Source organism: Myotis nattereri, assembly GCF_964212035.1.
Source record: "Myotis nattereri genome assembly, chromosome: 12".
NCBI lineage: Eukaryota > Metazoa > Chordata > Mammalia > Chiroptera > Vespertilionidae > Myotis > Myotis nattereri.
This window is the reverse complement of record NC_138087.1, coordinates 39,632,132-39,650,250: the sequence shown is the minus strand read 5'-3', so window position 1 is coordinate 39,650,250 and position 18,119 is coordinate 39,632,132. Positions and strand designations below refer to the sequence as shown.

Here is an 18,119-nt window from a genome sequence, read left to right as displayed (position 1 = left end):
CGAAAGGCATTTCACACACTATGTATGAATATATACATAAATTCCTCAGAGTGGCAATTTTGATACTTTCAAATTACCCTTCATTTGCCCGTTTTCTACATGAGGACAGGTGCTAAGAATGTGATTGCGAATCCAGGAATGTAAACAGCTTGCCTGCGCACGGGTGTCATTTTCCTGCGTTGGAGCTGGCTGGGGGTGGGTAACGCCAGGTCAGACAGGTTGGTACTAGAAGCTGAAGCGGGCACCCATGTGGTGGACAATCGGAGCAGCACCTCACCCAAGCGCAAGCTGCAAGAGCGAGGCTCGGTCGCAGCACAGCGTGCTGGGCAGCCACAGTGGCAGATGTGAGCTGAGCGGCGCCAGTGTCTGCACAGGCACTTTGTGAGCCAGAGCCCAGGGCCTGGACACCAGCTTGTCAGAGGCTCCGGAAATAGCAGTTACACACGCATCACAAAATAGCCTGTGAGCCAGACTCCCTGCGCCCGTGGGATTCCTGCCATCCAACCTGCATTCACAGGGCCTTAGGATTGGGACAATGTCATTTAAGCTCTAGTGAGGGGAAGGGGGTAGTTTTTAAAAGTGGAACAGCCTTGCTAGCCTATTTTAAGTAAGGAAATATATATATTTAAATATAATATATAATTTATGTACAGGATGTCCCCCCAAAAATATATACACGCTTTAACAGCTGATAGCTCAATTTTGAGAATGAAATGTATTTTAATCAACACCGCCTTTATAATTATTCAAAGTGTGTGTATACATTTTTGGGGGGACACCCTATATTTATGTTACATAGGATATATTTAAATATAGCACATTTACATTATTTATGTGTATAATATTTATATAATATATGCCTATATATCTATACTTAACATATACATGGGAGTGGGCAAAAGTAGGCTTACAGTTATAGTACAAATAAATTAAATTAATAAATAATAATACAAGAATAAACTCTGGGTTTTGCATACTAACAACCGTAAACCTACTTTTGTCCACCCCTGTATATTATATTAACATGCATAATATAAAGTATGCTTTAATATATAAATATATATTTAAATAAGGACATATATTTATATATACATTATTTCCTAGAGCAGTTTTAGGTTCACGGCAAAATTGAGCTGAAACTTCCACCCCCATCCACACATGCGGTCTCCTCACTGTCGACATGCTGCACCCGAGGGCGCATTTGTTACAACTGATGAGCTACATTGACACGCCATCATCACCCAAAGTCCATAGTTCACATTAGGGTTCATTCTCGGCGTGGCACATTCTAAGGGTGGACGAGTACATTTTTTATTCTTGAATAACTCTATGCGGTGGATGCTATTGCTACCCCCATTTAGGAGAGAGGAAACTGAGGCACAGTAAAGTGAAGTGACTTGTCCAAGGTCCCATAGCTAGTAGTGTTGGAACTGAATTTGAAGCCGGCAGTCTGATTCAGTGTGTTTTTAACCACTCAGTTCCCGGCTCTTACTAGTACATTCTCTTTCCCCTCCCCACCCCTCCTCCAGGTGGCAGTAGAGGGCTCTCTGTGTTCTTACTCTGCAGGGCTTCCCCGTAGCCTCATTGCCGCTGGAGGAATCTTTGAGAGACTCTGCTGTTCTCTGCAGCAGAAGCCTTGGGTGCCAAAGGGCAGCAGCTGTGGGTTGGCTGTAGCCGTGAGCACGAGAGTTACTGGTCGGGGACAGAGGGAAAAGGGAGGGTGAGGCTGGGAGTAACTGAGAGGGGAAAGGGGCAGGGACAGTGACTCTGGACTCCAGGTCCAAAGACGCCTGAGATTAAAGGACAAGGGTGAAGACTGCAGGAGGGATGAACATGGGACCAATCCCCTTGGCAAACGGCTGACCAGACAGTATACTACTTAGTTCTGGGTCACAGCAACAACCAGCATTTTCACTCATTCATTTCTTTGTTATCCATTATCTCCTGTTATTTGGAGAGAAATTTCTGATAACATGAGAGAAGTCCTGTGGCTGACGACTGGAAAGGACCACGTGGGAAAAGTCAACCGATTAGGTAATTGTGTGGTGAGCCATGCAATCTCTCACCTCAGTCATCGCTATGAAATCATCGGTAAAATCGACACTATTTTTGTTTGATTTTTGTTAATCCTCACCTGAGGATATTTTTTCTACTGATTTTTAGAGAAAGTGGAAAGGAGGGAAGAGAGAGAGAGGTGAGAGAGAGACACACATGGATTGGTTGCCTCCTGTATGTAGCCCAACTGGGGCTGGGGATAGAATCAGCAGCCTAGGTACATGCCCTTGACCAGGAATTGAATCCATAACCCTTCATTGTGTGGGCCAGTATTCTACTTAGCCACATCAGCCAGGGCCACACTATTTTTTTTAAAATATACATATTTTTTTTTATTGATTTCAGAGAGAAAGGGAGAGGGAGAGAGAGATGGAAACATCAATGATGAGAGAGAATCATCAATTGGCTGCCTCCTGCATTCCCCACACTGGGGATCGAGCCCACAACCCAGGCATAGGCCCTGACGGGAATTGAGCCCTGACCTCCTGGTTCTGTAGGTCTATGCTCAACCACTGAGCCACGCTGGCCCATCTATGCTATTTTCTTTTTTTAACAAATCAAATTAAAAAGAACTTTCTTTGGAGAAGCTTGTGTCTTCCCTCAAGGTGACGGAGGAGTTCTGGGTCCTAGAAAATCAGGTTTGAATTTCACTGATCTGTACATATTAGGGCCTAAATGAGATCAGTTAACTAGAACAAGAGTGTAGAGTGCAGATGCCCTATCTCTTTACATTCTAGTCAGCAGGCCCAATGAACTCTTAAGAGTGTCCAGACGATCCATGAATAATTTTAAGAGAAAGTCGTTTCCTTCTTTCCCCACATTGTGTTTCTTTCCCTGATAACTTTTTGTAATGTGACTAAATTGAGAGAGTTGATTATTGTGGGAGGCTTGAAATCAACATGGGGTTTCTGGCTCATCAAATTCAAATTTAAGTCATCACCAACATTGCTACCTAATAGTTGCTTAATAGATTTGGGGAGTTATGAAGCCATATTGTCAGGGAGCAAATCTTTTGGGATTCAGCTCTTTTTAATCATCTCATTTATATCAGATTTGGGGCATAACTGAAAAAATGTTTGAGGACTATGCCAGCACACTGCTGCTTTCTTGACCTGTGAATAAAAAAAGAAGCTTGGAAACAAAAATTTAATTTGAAGCTTCATAATTAGGATCGTGGCTGGCATTCTGGTGTGAATTTTAAAAGAAAATGCTAGAGAGAGCTACAGCAAACTTGAGGGAATAGAAAGAAGCAAGTTAACTGACTTTCTAATGAGCCAAATAATTTGTAAAAGTAACAATAGCAGTAAATTTGAGGTGATGTGGTCTCAAAGGAACAAGTACACTTTAATGAATTACTGTTCAATTCATCCTTGGCCTGATATTCACGTTCCCATCAGCGTGAAGCACTGAACCTCTGACAACTTACAGCTGACCTGATTTTAGAGATTTACTGTCTTTACCACTATAGTATTGTGTCTATGGCTCTCTGTGTAATAGCAGAAATATCAGAACAATGGCTGAAATTGATTATAACTGGTGATTTAATAGCCCTGAACTGAAGGTAATGTAGCAACAAAGATAATAAACGTGGTGGTGTGAGGAAGAAAAGTTGTGCAGGGGCGTCAAGAAAGGGATTTAACAGGGGGAAAATGACAAAAAGGAAGAGAAAAAAGTGCCAAGTTTTTGCAACCCTCAATAAATATGGGTTATGTAGATATGTTTGACTTATACCAGGGGCATTTCATAAAAACTCAGATAGCTCTTTAATTGGTTTTGATTTCCAGAGAATACCCTTTGAGTTTTCCATAAAATTTGTAAGAGTTCCCCTCTGAGTTTCCATGATTGCCTTAAGCTTATTTCATGCATCTTATTGGAACCAGAATAATAAATAAATGATTTGATTGTTAAAGTGCTAGACAGAGGGCCAGACAATAGGAAGTCTGCATACATTCAGAACTTTCTCTTTAATCAAAGGCTGGGTTGTGATCAGAGCCTTCGGGTTGGCCCGTCTGAATGAATCCAAGTGGAGGAATTAATTTTCCGGCCTGGTTAAGTGGTAGCCACAATGACACAGATTTCAAGGTGGATGAAAGTACCCAGCCTGATTTTGTATTAATCACAGAAGAATGTGTTCGTCCAAACGACCTCCTGTCCCCCTGTTCACTCTGCAAGAATAAAGGCCTGTGTTAAAGATGTGGCCATTGGCCAAACCATTGTTAAAGCCCTGTTTTGGATTTGACTTCGGTGCTTGAACCAGAGCCTTTTCAGTAATCTTGGCTGCTGCACATCTTCAACCTTTAGGGGTGGGTGTGACATTTGGGGAGCAGCAAACAGCATTCCCAGCAAAATCTTGTTAACAAGGTGGGTGATAAAACTGGGTGATACCCTTTGAGGTTAAAAATCAAATATGACTAAATATGACTGTAGAATATTAAAAATGATTAACTGGTAGCTTCAAAGCCCTTCAATTAACTTGGAAATCCATTCCAATATAGGAGTGGCCAGAGTGTTTTGAGCAAAGGCAGTGCCCTTGGAACCTGTTAGTATAGAGTCTGCCAAGGTGACCAATCTAAAAGGGATTACACCAATGTAGATGTTTGTTTAAAAAAATCAATTGAATCACTTTATGGGCTTAGTGAAATGTAATAGGAAGAACATGAGCAATGAGAGCCAGATGGGTCTACCTCCACCCCTTTCAGCTCTGAGTGACCTTGGACAATTTGTTTAAGCTGTCTGAGCTTCTGCTTCGAAATTAGCAAGTGGAGATCATAATTTCCATTGGGACTGTTGTCAGGGTTAGGAATATAGCATGTAAAGCGCCGTATATACTGGCCTACACATAGTACAGGGTATGTGGTTATTGGTTGATGGATTTATTTATACCCAACCTTATTTCAAAATGGATTAAGTGCTTGTTTTCTGTCCCTACATGGCCTTATTCAGGAAAGGGTAGCATTAATAAATAGACCATGTTCTCAAGTTATTTATATTAACATTGTTTTAATTTTTTCTTTTTAAATACTATGTTAACTATATCTGCTAAGTAATAATTATGATATGGACAAAAAATGCACTAGTTACTGTTAAATAGCACTTATACTAGTGAAGTGTCAGATACTATTCTAAGTATTTTATATATAAACGTATCACATAATCCTGTGATGTAGGTAATATTACTATCCCCATTTTAGAAATGATAAAATTGGAGCATTTGCTATGAGTAAGTTATCTAAAGTGAAAGAGCTAGTAAATGATGAAACCAGGAAGCAAATTCAGGCAGTCTGTTGCCCACACCTGTCCCCTTAACCATTGTCATGCTTCACTAAGTATCATTGGATGATCCTTTAAGGATCTATTTGATATCTGAAGACTACCAAGCACCATTCATGGCTAACGCTTATAAATATGGAGGGGGCTAACCTTTGAGGTAAAAAAATCAAATATGACTATGGAATACTGACAATGATTCACTGGTAATTTAAAATCCCACAAGTTAACTTTGAAAGCTGTTCCAATAAGGGCGTGGCCAATGCGTTTTGAGCAAAGGCCTTGAAACACGTGTAGAGTCTACCAAGCCTGTGAGAAGAATCAGGACCCACTCACCTGTGTTGAGCAGGTGCTAGAAGGCAAATTCAGTTGCACGAATGGACAAAGGTTCTATTCAGCAAGCTAGTCACTATCTTTAAGGGATATGGCAACCATCAACAAGTGGCCATCCAGACAAGCTGTTGGCATTCTTGATCCAGAAAAGGGGTATCCAAGGTGATGAGGCAGCGAAAATTGGGGCAATCTGTCCACGGGGGGACAACTCAAATCACAGGATGGAAGATCAGGGTCCAGATCCTAATTCTTGGGGGAGGAACAAAGCTAGGCCTAAATTGGGATTGCATAGAGACTGGGAATGGGCTAAGCCCATAGTTGATGGACAGTAGAAGGTTAAGTAGCCTCACTGTGGGAAGAAAGGTGTAGAGCAAGCATGTCAAACTCACGGCCTGAAGGCCACATGCCTTGTTTATTTGATCCATAGAGGCTGCAACACAGAATCAGGCTGGCTTTTATGCCTATTATGCTTCCTGTGTGGATTTCCTCCATCAATTCCCTGAATGCTGAGTAGCCTGGGGAGAGGCAGTGCAGTGCATCTAGGAAGACACAGCAGAGTCTGGTGCAGTATTTCTTCTTAGGGTGCCACCTTCATGATTTTTACTATAGCTATACTGTTTCTTGTTTTACACTTTTATTTACTTGAAATAGTTATTGATTTATTTTTTTGTCATATACCAACACGAGTATTACACTTTTGGTATCAGCTAGGATCCCAGTAGGAAATAGATAGGGCACTCAAATTAGGTAACATGCAGGGAGACCAAGAGATGAATAGAAGGACTATTTACAAAGGGGTGGACTTGTGGGATCCCACTACCCCTACTACCCATAAGCCCGAAGGGGAGGGGAGGGAGCCATCGAGTGAAACCATGTGGAGAGGGACCATTTGACAGGGGCTATGCCTTCCAGACTAGGGGCATTTCCAGCTGAGATAATATTGTAGGGAGGGAACTGGGAGAATAAATATCCCAGCCTCAGTCTCCACCCTTTCTTTGATGTCCCATCAGAGCTCCCCATTGGCCAAACCCAGACAGAAGCCAGAGGAACTGGGAGCTCTTGAGGCAGCCCAAAGAGGCACAGAGCAGGGTGGAGAAGGTACCAAGTGGATCTGGAGGGGGAAACTGAAGATGACCAGCTCACACATCTTCATCAAAGTGGGCTAGGGTCAAGGACACAGCCCTGAGGTCCAACCACAGAGACCTCCCTCAGGTTGGCATCTAGCCATTCAGCAACATTCCTTGGGTTCAGGTACTCAACTTACTCTGAAACCATTACCAATACTATCTGTCAAGCCATGCTTTACAGTTTCAGGCACAAACGATATTAGGGGAAATGAAATTCCATTTTGCTGAGGCAAGACATTCTGTGTGAGGAGGGTTTTTCTGACTACGTGAGCCAATTTAAACGAAAAATGATTTTAAGGAGGAGCAATGTGTGTTCTGTATCCACCTTGGGTCCCATCCAGTATCACTAAATTTAACTTCCAAATGAATCAAAGGAGGTTAAGCTTTAATGAACTGTGTTATTCTTTCTTGTTAATGGATGCACTATGTTTAGAAGAGCTGATGATTTGCGTGGGCCTCCTGGTGTCCTCTGGATTCCCTGTAGATCTTTCACAATTGATCTACCTCCTGGAAAGAACACGTATTTATAGGGTAGGGGAGATAGATAAGAATATCTGGATATTCTTATGCTGTCATCCTTTTTTTTTTTTTTTTAATAAAACAAGAATCATTAATCTTTCAGCCTATGCAGATTGTGTGTGTGTGTGTGTGTGTGTGTATGTGTGTGTACACTACATCCAGGGTATAATCTTATTTGGCAACCCCAACTGTTTGTTGCTATGGAAACTAACATATCACCCCAGTCTCTGTGTCATTGGCAGCCCCTCCGATGGCTTGGTGGCAGGCGTCCTGTTGACTGGAACAGTATGTGTGCAGGTGGAATAGAATAGGCTGCAGTCCCAAGAAATAGGACTTTCCTTCCAACTCCACTGGGGGGAGATGAGGACCATTCATTAAGTCCATGGGAAGTAATTGTACTTCTTAAATATATGCAAAAGAATGAGTACTTATATAAATGGAGTCATGTTCATCCAAGTTTTTTCAGGAGAGAGGAAAGCTGGGAGTCTTCTTTTCCCACTTCTCCACCCTCTACCTTCATGTTTTTCCCTACACCTGCATTACTACCACCCCGCAACTCCCCATACCCACCAACACAATACCCTTCGGTGTAACCACCTGGTATAATTCATTTTGTTCTTTTTTTTACATTACATTTTGTCTTCAGTATGCTCCTTCTTCTACTTCTCGATGTGTTAAAAGGGAGAATTTAGTGGAAATTCTTATCAGTGACTACTGAAGGACAGATCAACCAAAGTAATTTACAGCCTTCACTCCTATTAGTCCCAAACCAACATGAACCTCAGCTAACATTATGAGATACCTGGATTCAACTGCTGAATCATTAAACGTTTTATTTCTAAATGGTGCACCGCAGTGGCGTTCCCTCCCTTTGTTCCCCTTTTCCAGTCTGGCTGTGGAGTCTCCCAGAACCAGGGGTCAGAAAGCCACCTGAGCTTCACTCCTGGCAGCCTGGATTCCCTCACTCCTGCAGCCACGATGCCACAGCCTCACCTCTCCGTGTTGTGAGGGGCTCCTGCTGAGGGGACTGCCTTGCCTGTGTATTCCAGGTCAGCCGGCCTTTGTAGAGGCAGAGGAATCTTCTTTGACCAGCTGCTCCTTGTCCTGCTCTCTCAGCCTCCAGAGGTACATGGGTCATCCTAAGGACATTGATCGGATGATGGCACCCCTCTCTTTGGCTGTAGGCCCTAGGATGCTTGTGAGCTCATGAGTTGCAGAACCTGTGTGAACAGCAGGACTTACATGACTCACAAAGGTGATGCAGTTGCTGTTGTTGTTGTAGCTCTAGGCTCCTTTTGTAGCTTGAACCTATTTCTACTTTGCACTGATCACCAGGTATTATAATCACTGAAGAGTCTGCCCTGGAGAGCTGGGACCATGAGTTAGAAACTTTTGTAGCCCCTTTGCCTTGCATGGTGCATGGCACATGTCCAATAAATGCCAACTGGATCAACGCATTTGAATGCAGGGAAATGTTGAATTACTACAATTCTTCGGGCACTTAGAGCATCAGAAGGTGGATGAGGCTGTATGGGTGAATGAGGCAGTAGAGGTTTGAGATGGAGAGACAAACTGAGTGCTTCTCCAGAGGCTGAGCATGCCAATGTCTAGAAGGCCCCAGATACTGGGGGGGGAATTATTTTCTTTTTAATCATGAAAAATGCATTAACTACTTTCTATGTACCCTCTGTGCGTGGCACTGGGAAATCTATAATAATAAAAGGGTAATATACCAATTAGACCGGATGTCATTCCAGACATCCTTCGGGACAAAGCCGGGCCGGAGGGAAGCCAGTGCCGGCAGCCAGGGGAAGGAAGGCCTACTCTTGCACGAATTTTTGTGCATTGGGCCTCTAGTCAAAGATAAATTACAGGTCCTCTTTTCCCAAGGACTTCATGTTTATAAAGAATTGTTACTCAGAATGACAGGTCCTATAATAATGACATATATGATAGACAAGTACCTTGGGGAAAAGGGAGGGGTGAATCAGGCCTTATCACCGCTCTGCCTTATCACCGCATGCCACTGCGCTTGAAATAAAATCCAAATTCTCTACCCTGATGTACCAGGCTCTGTCCCACCCAGCCCCTTCCTCTCTGTGTCCTCATCACCCACCACACCACCCCTTGCTCACTCCCCAAACATTATTTCTGTCCTTGAACAGACCAAGTCCTTTCTCTCCTCAAGGCTTGCCCTCAAATCTTTCTGCTTGGCTGCCTCTGTCTTTAGCATTCAGGCCTCTGCTCCATTATCACCTCCTTTGGCCACAGTCTACATAACCTCCTCTACTACCCTGTTTTATTTTCTTCCCAAACCTTTTCACTGAAGTTATCTTGTTCATTTATTAACATAATTGTTGTCTATTTTCCTCTCCTTTCCGTTCACCATCCCTGCCCCATGCACTACGATGGTGGGTCCTGAGAGCAGAGAGGCCTGTCTGGCTTGGTCCCTGCTCTGCCCCAGTGCCTGGAACATTGCCTGGAGGCCAGCACATAATAGAAACACATCAAGTATGAATTTGCTCTGGGAAAGAGAAGAAAGATTCACCGAAGAAAAGTTGTAGGTAAAAAACAGCTGAGGATAGGAAAGGTGTGAGGGCCACTGTCAGGACTCTGGGAATTAGAATACAGGGTGCAAGTGAAATGTGGAGGTGAGGCCTGAGGAGCAACATGGCCTGAGGGCTTTGTTTGCCAGGAGCCTAGAGCTAGAGAGCGGGTCAGACGGAAAATTCACCAGTTCTATCCCTTCCCAGGTGTGTGACCCAGACAATCACCTAACCCTGCAGTGCCCCCATATCCTCATTTTTAAATGAGCTTATAATACTTTCTATAAGGAGAATATAAGAGTACTCTCTCTGTAGGCTTGTGTGAGGATTTGATGACTCAGTATGTAGAAAATGCCTAGTAGTGCCTGGTATATAGTTGGCTAAGCATTTGCACTAGAGTGGAGTCGCTGAAGAGTTTGAGAAATAGGTTTATAGGATTGAGGTTTGTATTTTAGAAAGATCAGCAGGCTGGCAGAGGGGAGCATGGACTGCAGGGGGCTGAGAAATTAGTCAAAGAAACAATTGTGTGGGCAAGACAGACCAAGACTGGGCAACAGTGAGGATGGTACAAGACTTATTAAGACAATGGACTCAGTCATCAGTTTGGGGAAGGAGATGAGGCAAAGGGACAAATAGGTAATGATTCCTGGACATGAGCTTGGGTAACTGTGTGGCGGGGAGTGCCATTCACCCACACAGGAAATACAGGATGTGGGCCAGGCAATCACCTAACCCCAGGTTTGGGAGCCTGCGGCAGGTTGATTTTGAGTGCTGTGGGAACTCAGGGGGAAGGGGGAGATGCTACTCAGCAAGAAAACTCACCTCTCCCTACATGGCAATATAATATTCACATGCAAGCATTGTACTTATTGGTACTTAATCAATGTTAGCGCTTAATATTTTGTGTTTATAATTTTTGCTTTTAAAGCAAATACTATGAGAAATTTCTTTGTCCACATCTGAGGGTTGGGTTTTTTGTTTGTTTTGTTTCTGAGATTTCTATAAGTAGAATTAGTGGAGCAAATATATGTTGGAGATTTTAACTCATCTTGCCAAATTCCTTTTCAAAAAGGTTATATATATATATATATATATATATATTCTCCAGATATTTTGGGATTCTTTAAAATCAGCTTTAATATTCTTTTATAAATACCGTCCCCAAAATTGCCAGGATATGGGGAACAGTTCTCTTGTGTGCTACCTATGGACGTGATCACCAGTGTCAGCTCCGTCTTTAAGCGTTGCTAGTTGCGTTTGTCCTAGGGAAGTTCCTCAAATAAATACCTGATATTAATTAACATGTTGGCAATACCACAGCCCAAACTTTGTTCTTGAAACCATGGCAACAAGTGAAATATAAGCACTCCATGCATAAATACTCCCTTGAGGCTTGGGAGGGGATATAAGGAAAATGTACTCAGTGAATATAAAGCTCCACGTTACCAGCCTGCATTGTTATAACAGTAGTTTCCCCCAAAGGACGGGTTTCTTGCAACTTTCCGTGCTATGATGTAGTGTATGCACTTGCGTAGAAATTTCGTTTCCTTTGAATTAATACACGTGCTATGTATGAGAGGGCACCATTCATCGGCCGAATAAAATTATAATGTAGAATAAATTAAAATTTCTTTCTCATGCATGTAAGAGAGAAAAATCTATTTTCACTGAAGACAGTGACTTGGTCAGTTCTACAAGTGATTATCATGAACTGTTGGCCACCCGGGTGCTTCGGATGGTTGTTACTGTATTTCTAACTCTGACCACACAGAGCTGACACACTGCAGAGGAACAGTCCCCGGGAGGAGTGTTTGGATGCTTAGCATCCCTCTGTGGACCCTTGTTTTGTGTCTATCAGACTTAGTTTGTACATAATAGAGTTTTTAATCGGTTGTCTTTTTCAGAGAGTCCTTATAAAGGAAGCATGGGTAGAGTGTTCTTGCCCGTGTGTTGTACTGAATATTTGTTTTGTATTTTCCATGACCCACTCACTGGAGGCCACTTAACCAAGGGGCCCCCCAGCACTAATACTTGCCTCTTCTGTTCAGAACATTAGCCATCCATCAGAGTGTGAATGGAGACTCAGACTTGCTTTCGGAACGCACTCTTATACCTAGCCCCTAGTCCCTGTTCTCTGGTGGAAATGGGTAAAGAGATTGGCCTTGTTATCCAGTTCTGGCTATAATAGTAATTCATGGAATTTTAGATCCAGTGTATGGGGGAAGTGAGCTAGTCAGTGTCTCTTTAAGTGTATTTGTCAGAACTCTGGCCTCTAGGGGTAGAAAATGTTTCCTAGTCGAATAAGTTTGGGAAATGCTGAATCCTGTGTCTCCATCCCCATGAATATTCACAACGAAACGGCAACTCTAAGTCAGCATTTCCCAAACTTATTTGACCAGGGAGCCTCTTTTCCCTGCGTAATAGCCCTTAACATCCTGCTGTAGGAAATGAGTCCAGTCTCCTAGTGGATGGAGGACCAGAGAATGAAGCCACTGGTGGGAGTAACCGCCGGGAATAGCAGGAGAACCCGCTGGTGGCGGACGCCTCCCTCAGAATGGGCTACCTATTTGTGCTGATAGCAATGGCTTCAAAACATGTTGAGATTTTTTTCCTTTGAAATTTATTTAAAGAACCGTTTCTAAGGTTATTTAGGATGCTAGTTGATAGAGAATTATTCCCTAGCACAGTGGTTCTCAACCTTGGCTACACATTAGAATCACCTGGGAATCTTTTTAAAATCCTGATTGCTGGGCCTCATCCTCCGGAAATTCTGTTTCTTTGTGATGGGGTGGAGCCACAACATGAGTAACAAAGAAACAGAATTTCCGGAGGATGAGGCCCAGAAATCAGGATTTTATAAAGATTCCCAGGTGATTCTAATGTGCAGCCAAGGTTGAGAACCACTGCCCTAGCAGAGAGAAAATGTGTCAATCAGCCCATTCCATTTAGTAGCACTCCTTATTCACCTGCATCAGAAATGGAACCTGAATAGTAAGCACCCTGGAGAACAAAGGCGCAGGAGGCCCTCCCGTCGCAGGGGTGGGGCAGGGAGAAAGCCAGTAAGCAATTAAACAAGTACATGTGTAATTAGAAATTACGGGAAACCAAGACAATGAACTAGGTGCTGTCAGATGGAGCTTGCATTTGCAATCATTTTTTAAATTGGCCCAGATTCAGAAGGGGTCGATAGCAGCTGCTTTCCTGGCCATCTTGGTGCTGCGCTAGGACCACAGCCTGAACCACTTAACGCCCCCTCCTCTCCCTCTTGTCTCTCCAGGCGGGCGAAGCAAAATGAGCGCGCAGTGAGCCGGCCCAGCCTCTCTCGCAGCCGTCCCCGACGCCCACCATGAACCCCTTGGAGGGGGCCGCGGAGGTGGAGGTGACCGACGAGGCGGCAGGCGGGGAGGTGAACGAGTCGGTGGAGGCCGACCTGGAGCGCCCCGAGGTGGAGGAGGAGCAGCAGCAGCGGCAGCAGCACCATGCGGGCCGGCCCCCGCGCGCGCTCGCCGCCGTCGAGGACCCCCGCGCCCAGCCCGCGCCGCCGGAGGAAGAGGAGCGCGGGGAGTGCCTGGCGCGCTCGGCCAGCACGGAGAGCGGCTTCCACAACCACACGGACACGGCCGAGGGCGACGTGATCGCGGCGGCGCGCGACGGCGACGACCCGGAGCGCACGCAGGACCCCGAGGACGAGAGCGCGTACGCCGTGCAGTACCGGCCCGAGGCCGAGGAGTACACGGAGCAGGCGGAGGCCGAGCACGCCGAGGCCACGCACCGCCTCGCGCTGCCCAACCACCTGCACTTCCACTCGCTGGAGCAGGAGGAGGCCATGACCGCGGCCTACTCGGGCTACGTGTACACGCACCGGCTGTTCCACCGCGGCGAGGACGAGCCCTACGCCGAGCCCTACGCCGACTACGGCGGCCTCCAGGAGCACGTGTACGAGGAGATCGGGGACGCGCCCGAGCTGGACGCGCGCGACGGGCTGCGGCTGTACGAGCAGGAGCGCGACGAGGAGGCCGCGTACCGCCAGGAGGCCCTGGGCGCGCGGCTGCACCACTACGACGAGCGCTCGGACGGCGAGTCCGACAGCCCCGAAAAGGAGGCCGAGTTCGCTCCCTACCCGCGGATGGACAGCTACGAGCAGGAGGAGGACATCGACCAGATCGTGGCCGAGGTCAAGCAGAGCATGAGCTCGCAGAGCCTCGACAAGGCGGCCGAGGACATGCCGGAGGCCGAGCAGGACCTGGAGCGCGCCCCCACCCCGGGCGGAGGCCACCCCGACAGCCCTGGGCCGCCAGCCCCGGCTGGGCAGCAGCGGGCGGCGGGCACCGTGGTGGGCGAGGCGGTGCAGCGGTACAGCAAGGAGAAGAGGGATGCCATCTCGCTGGCCATCAAGGATATTAAGGAGGCCATCGAGGAGGTGAAAACCAGGACCATCCGTTCGCCTTACACCCCCGACGAGCCCAAAGAGCCCATCTGGGTCATGCGCCAGGACATCAGCCCCACCAGAGATTGCGATGACCAGAGGCCCGGGGATGGAGACGTAAGTACGCGCGGCCAGGAGAGGAGACGAGTGCGGTGTGGCCTTGTTTGTCATTGGGAAGTGACCAGGAGATAGATGGTCTGTGGGAATGCTAACCATGTGTCCACCCTAAGCCTCAAAAATAGCTTGCACGTAAGCGTGAGTGAAACACAGGTGGTTGGGAGTTAACGTGTTAAATGAGCTTATCAGACCATAGAGCAGTGGTTCTCAACCTTGGCTGCACATTAGAATCACCTGGGAATCTTTTCAAAATCCCGATTTCTGGGCCTCATCCTCCGAGGCCCAGCTACCCTCATCCGAGGATGAGGCCCAGAAATCGGGATTTTAAAAAGATTCCCAGGTGATTCTAATGTGCAGCCAAGGTTGAGAACCACTGTCTTAGAGGGATTGCTGTGAATCAGTGGTTCTCAGGCTGCTCCTAGAACACTTGTTTAGAAATGGATTTCCAGGTGCACCCCGCCCCCACCCACGCCCTCCCGCCTTTCTTTCCCATTTAAAACGTTTGGGATGGGGCCTGAGAATTTGTAGTCCTGCTTGAATGAGGAAAGCCTTTATTGGAAAGGACTATTGCCAAGGGGAGAAAGGTGCTATTGTAATGGGGGACGTGGGAGGGAGGACTGGCAATAGGGTAATCTCGGACTCTGAGATCTGCAGGAGTCCCTAGGGTTTGGCAGAAAGGGGTTTCTTTTATAGGGAAGAGTAAGCCAGGCGGGAAAGGAGGGGTATGAGGACGTGGGCAGAAAGCATGGCAGATGAGAAAATGTTTTAACCTGAGACCAGCCTGTTGTCCTGAGAGGTTGTTGAGGAGGGGTTGTTGACTAGCCAGCGTTCAAGGACCTGGAGAAAGGAGAGGAGCTTAACCAAAGATTGGTTTACAAGCATTTTGCTCTGATTAATCCAAAGTTCAGCTGATCATTTGTCAGGTAACGAATGGGAACTTGGAAATCTGTGTCTGGCTTTGTCATAGGTACCAGTAAGCAGGGAGTCTTATCTAAGTCATATGGGGGGTTCTTTGTAGTAAGCTGTTTCCGAAACACTTTGGTGGGGGACCCTTAACGTTTGCCGTTCACGGGGCCCAGGTGAAGTTCGACATTGTCACTAACAAGTTCCCAGGTGATGCTGATCTGCTGGTCCCAGAACCACAATTTGGGAACCACTGATGTAAAACAACCTCTGACAGGTTTGGGACAGATAGTGTGGCCTCCTCACAGGAAAGATTGTGGAGCCCTTATCCTGCCAGAGTTTCTGCAGTTTTCCACCCACCTGTTCCTCACTGTGGCTTTCAGCAGGTGCTTAATTTAAGGTACCAGGGTGTCCTTCTCATGTCACAAAAGACATGTTTTTGGTTTTAAACTGAATCGTGCTTCTTTGTGAAGAGCTACCAATAGCTATTGCTGTCCATGTTGACATTTTACTTTTCATTTTTGAAATACCTAAGAAATTTGATAACGTGACAAGCTTGGGTGTCACAGTCTATTCAAAATACACCAAGAAGACTAACCTTTGCCCCACTACCTCGCTATAAAGATCCTCTTTCTGCTCTGGCTCTCACTTTCTATTCTCCTGAAAATGTTTTAAGCAATTTCATTTAAAATGGGAGCTTGGAGTAAAAGAAAGGTCAGGAGGTTGAATTCAATTTCATTTAATTCGTTACTTTATGAGTGCACTAGGCTATTTCTCAGTATACCTTTTGGAGTGAGAAACCATTATTGGAAGCTGTTCATTTTACTTATACGGAAAGGGCTGTGCAGGTCAGAGAGGTATGGCTCGCCACCTCTTTTAGTAACAGTCAACATTTGCTGTTGGCTGATTAAATCTCCTGCACCTTTAAGGAAAGGCTGGAAACCTGTAGGAAAAGATCTTCGTGCTCCCTCACAGCAAGGGGGCAGCATTGGGTCAGTTAGTTCCAGGATGTCCTGTATCTCTCTCTCCTGTTTTCCAGACTTCACAACCAAAAGGTTCAAAACAGGTGTGCTCACCTGTAGACTACCCCTTGACCTCCAGCATTTCCAGGTTCCTCTTGGCTAGGAGGGAGGGACTGCAGCAAGCATTTTGCAAATGAAGTGGAAATGGAGCAGGTTTTCCAAGGTGGGGAGCTGGCAAGAAGCTGGGTTCTACATTCTTTTAGAAACTTGGGAAGAGCTGCAGGAGCGTTACATCCAGATGTGGGCCTCCTCCTTCAGCTTTCCCACATGTACCAGCTCCTGAAAATGACCAGCAAAACCATGTTGTCCATGCAGCCTCATGATGAACCCCAGCACAGCCTGCACTAGGGCAGGGCTGGGGCAGGGGGCGTCTTCCTTCTGTTCATTTATACTAAGACTAGAGGCTCGATGCACAAAAATCGTGCAAGGCCTCGGCCCCCAACACCGTGGCTTCATCTGGAAGGTCACCTGGAAGGTCATCCTTCGTCTGGTCTGATTAGCATATCATACTTTTATTATTATAGATACCCACTTAATCCTCTCCTTCATTCCAAAGGTAGAATTAATTATAGAATATCAGGTGATGCTTTAGAAACCCACACTGTCAGAAATTAGGCTTGATGCTAAGAAATAGGTAAGTAAGGCTTAGGAATAGTTAATACCAAGCAAACCCCAAAACCTGTGCCTTAAAATATCCCACCAGTCAGTTGTAAGCCATTTAAATTTGTGTATTGTGCTTCATCTGTCATGTGCTTTTATGGGAAAGACCTTTATTTGCTACTTCTTTGATGGTATTATTGGGGGGTGGGGGTGGGGGGGAAGTATATAAATATACACATTCTGTTGATTTACACCTCAGCATCAAAAAATATTTACTGCATACTCATTCCAGTAGAAAATGGGAAGCACTATTAAAAGCAGTGTGGTCTGAAGTCTGTCCAGGAGGTACTTGTTCAAAATACAAGTTACTACTGCCTTTCCCTTCCAAACCGTCCTAAGTGGAGCCCAGTGAGCTGGGATTTGGGGTTTTTGTTTGTTTGTTTTCTGACTTTGTGTTATGTTGTTTTGTAAATTCTCCCTGCGATTCTTAAGCATATAAAAGATTAAGAATCATTTATTTAAATTTAAAGAAAAGTATTCTCTGGACAGTTTCTCCATATAATAGCGATGGGTTTGAGACTTGTAGCTTTTATTAGCACAGGTACGGTTTTTACCAAAAAGGGCTGCCCTGCTGTGGTTATGGTCAGCAGACCTGGGGAATTCTTTTTCCAAAAGCAGTGCATTCTCAAATTGGCATGACCAGAAGCTATAGTGAAGTACATGAAAACCGCCTGTATTACCACTTGCCAGAGATAACTGCTGATAGCTCAGTCTGCTTTTAACATGACTTTTAATTCCCTTGGAACTTGAGCATTTTCCTCTTCACTTGGCGCAAGCTGGCATTTGCTTGCTGATGTCCTGTACAGATGCAAAGATAGGTTGCTCATTAGCGAGAACTTACTGAACACATAGGAGATGCTCAGCATGGAGGGAAAATAATTGTTTTCTGAAAATTTAAAAAATACTTATTAATCCTTTGCTTCTAGTAAAGACTTTCTCTTTTTCAGATATGTGTTTGAAAACTGCCTCCCAACCCCTTCTTGAAAAATATCGCTAATGAATGCCCAGTTCTGAAAAGTTCCACCCCCTAGCAACCTCTTTTTAGGCAACAAAGTGCAGAACAGAGTCCTGGTAGGATCAGAGAGATGGAGGGTAGCAGCACACAGCATTCATTGGGTGGTGTTGGCTTCTTTGGTGTGTTCTG

General features: G+C 45.4%; 1 protein-coding gene across 1 annotated transcript in view; it reads left to right on the top strand.

The window, feature by feature from the left end:
• Positions 1-18,119, top strand: part of APBA1 (amyloid beta precursor protein binding family A member 1) — a 195,064-nt gene that overhangs the window by 117,327 nt on the left and 59,618 nt on the right. Inside the window, exon 2 of the mRNA XM_081103992.1 lies at positions 13,125-14,390. Within this exon, the coding sequence (XP_080960118.1) occupies positions 13,194-14,390 (1,197 nt within the window). The 5' untranslated portion in view covers positions 13,125-13,193. The remainder of the gene's footprint in view (positions 1-13,124; positions 14,391-18,119) is intronic.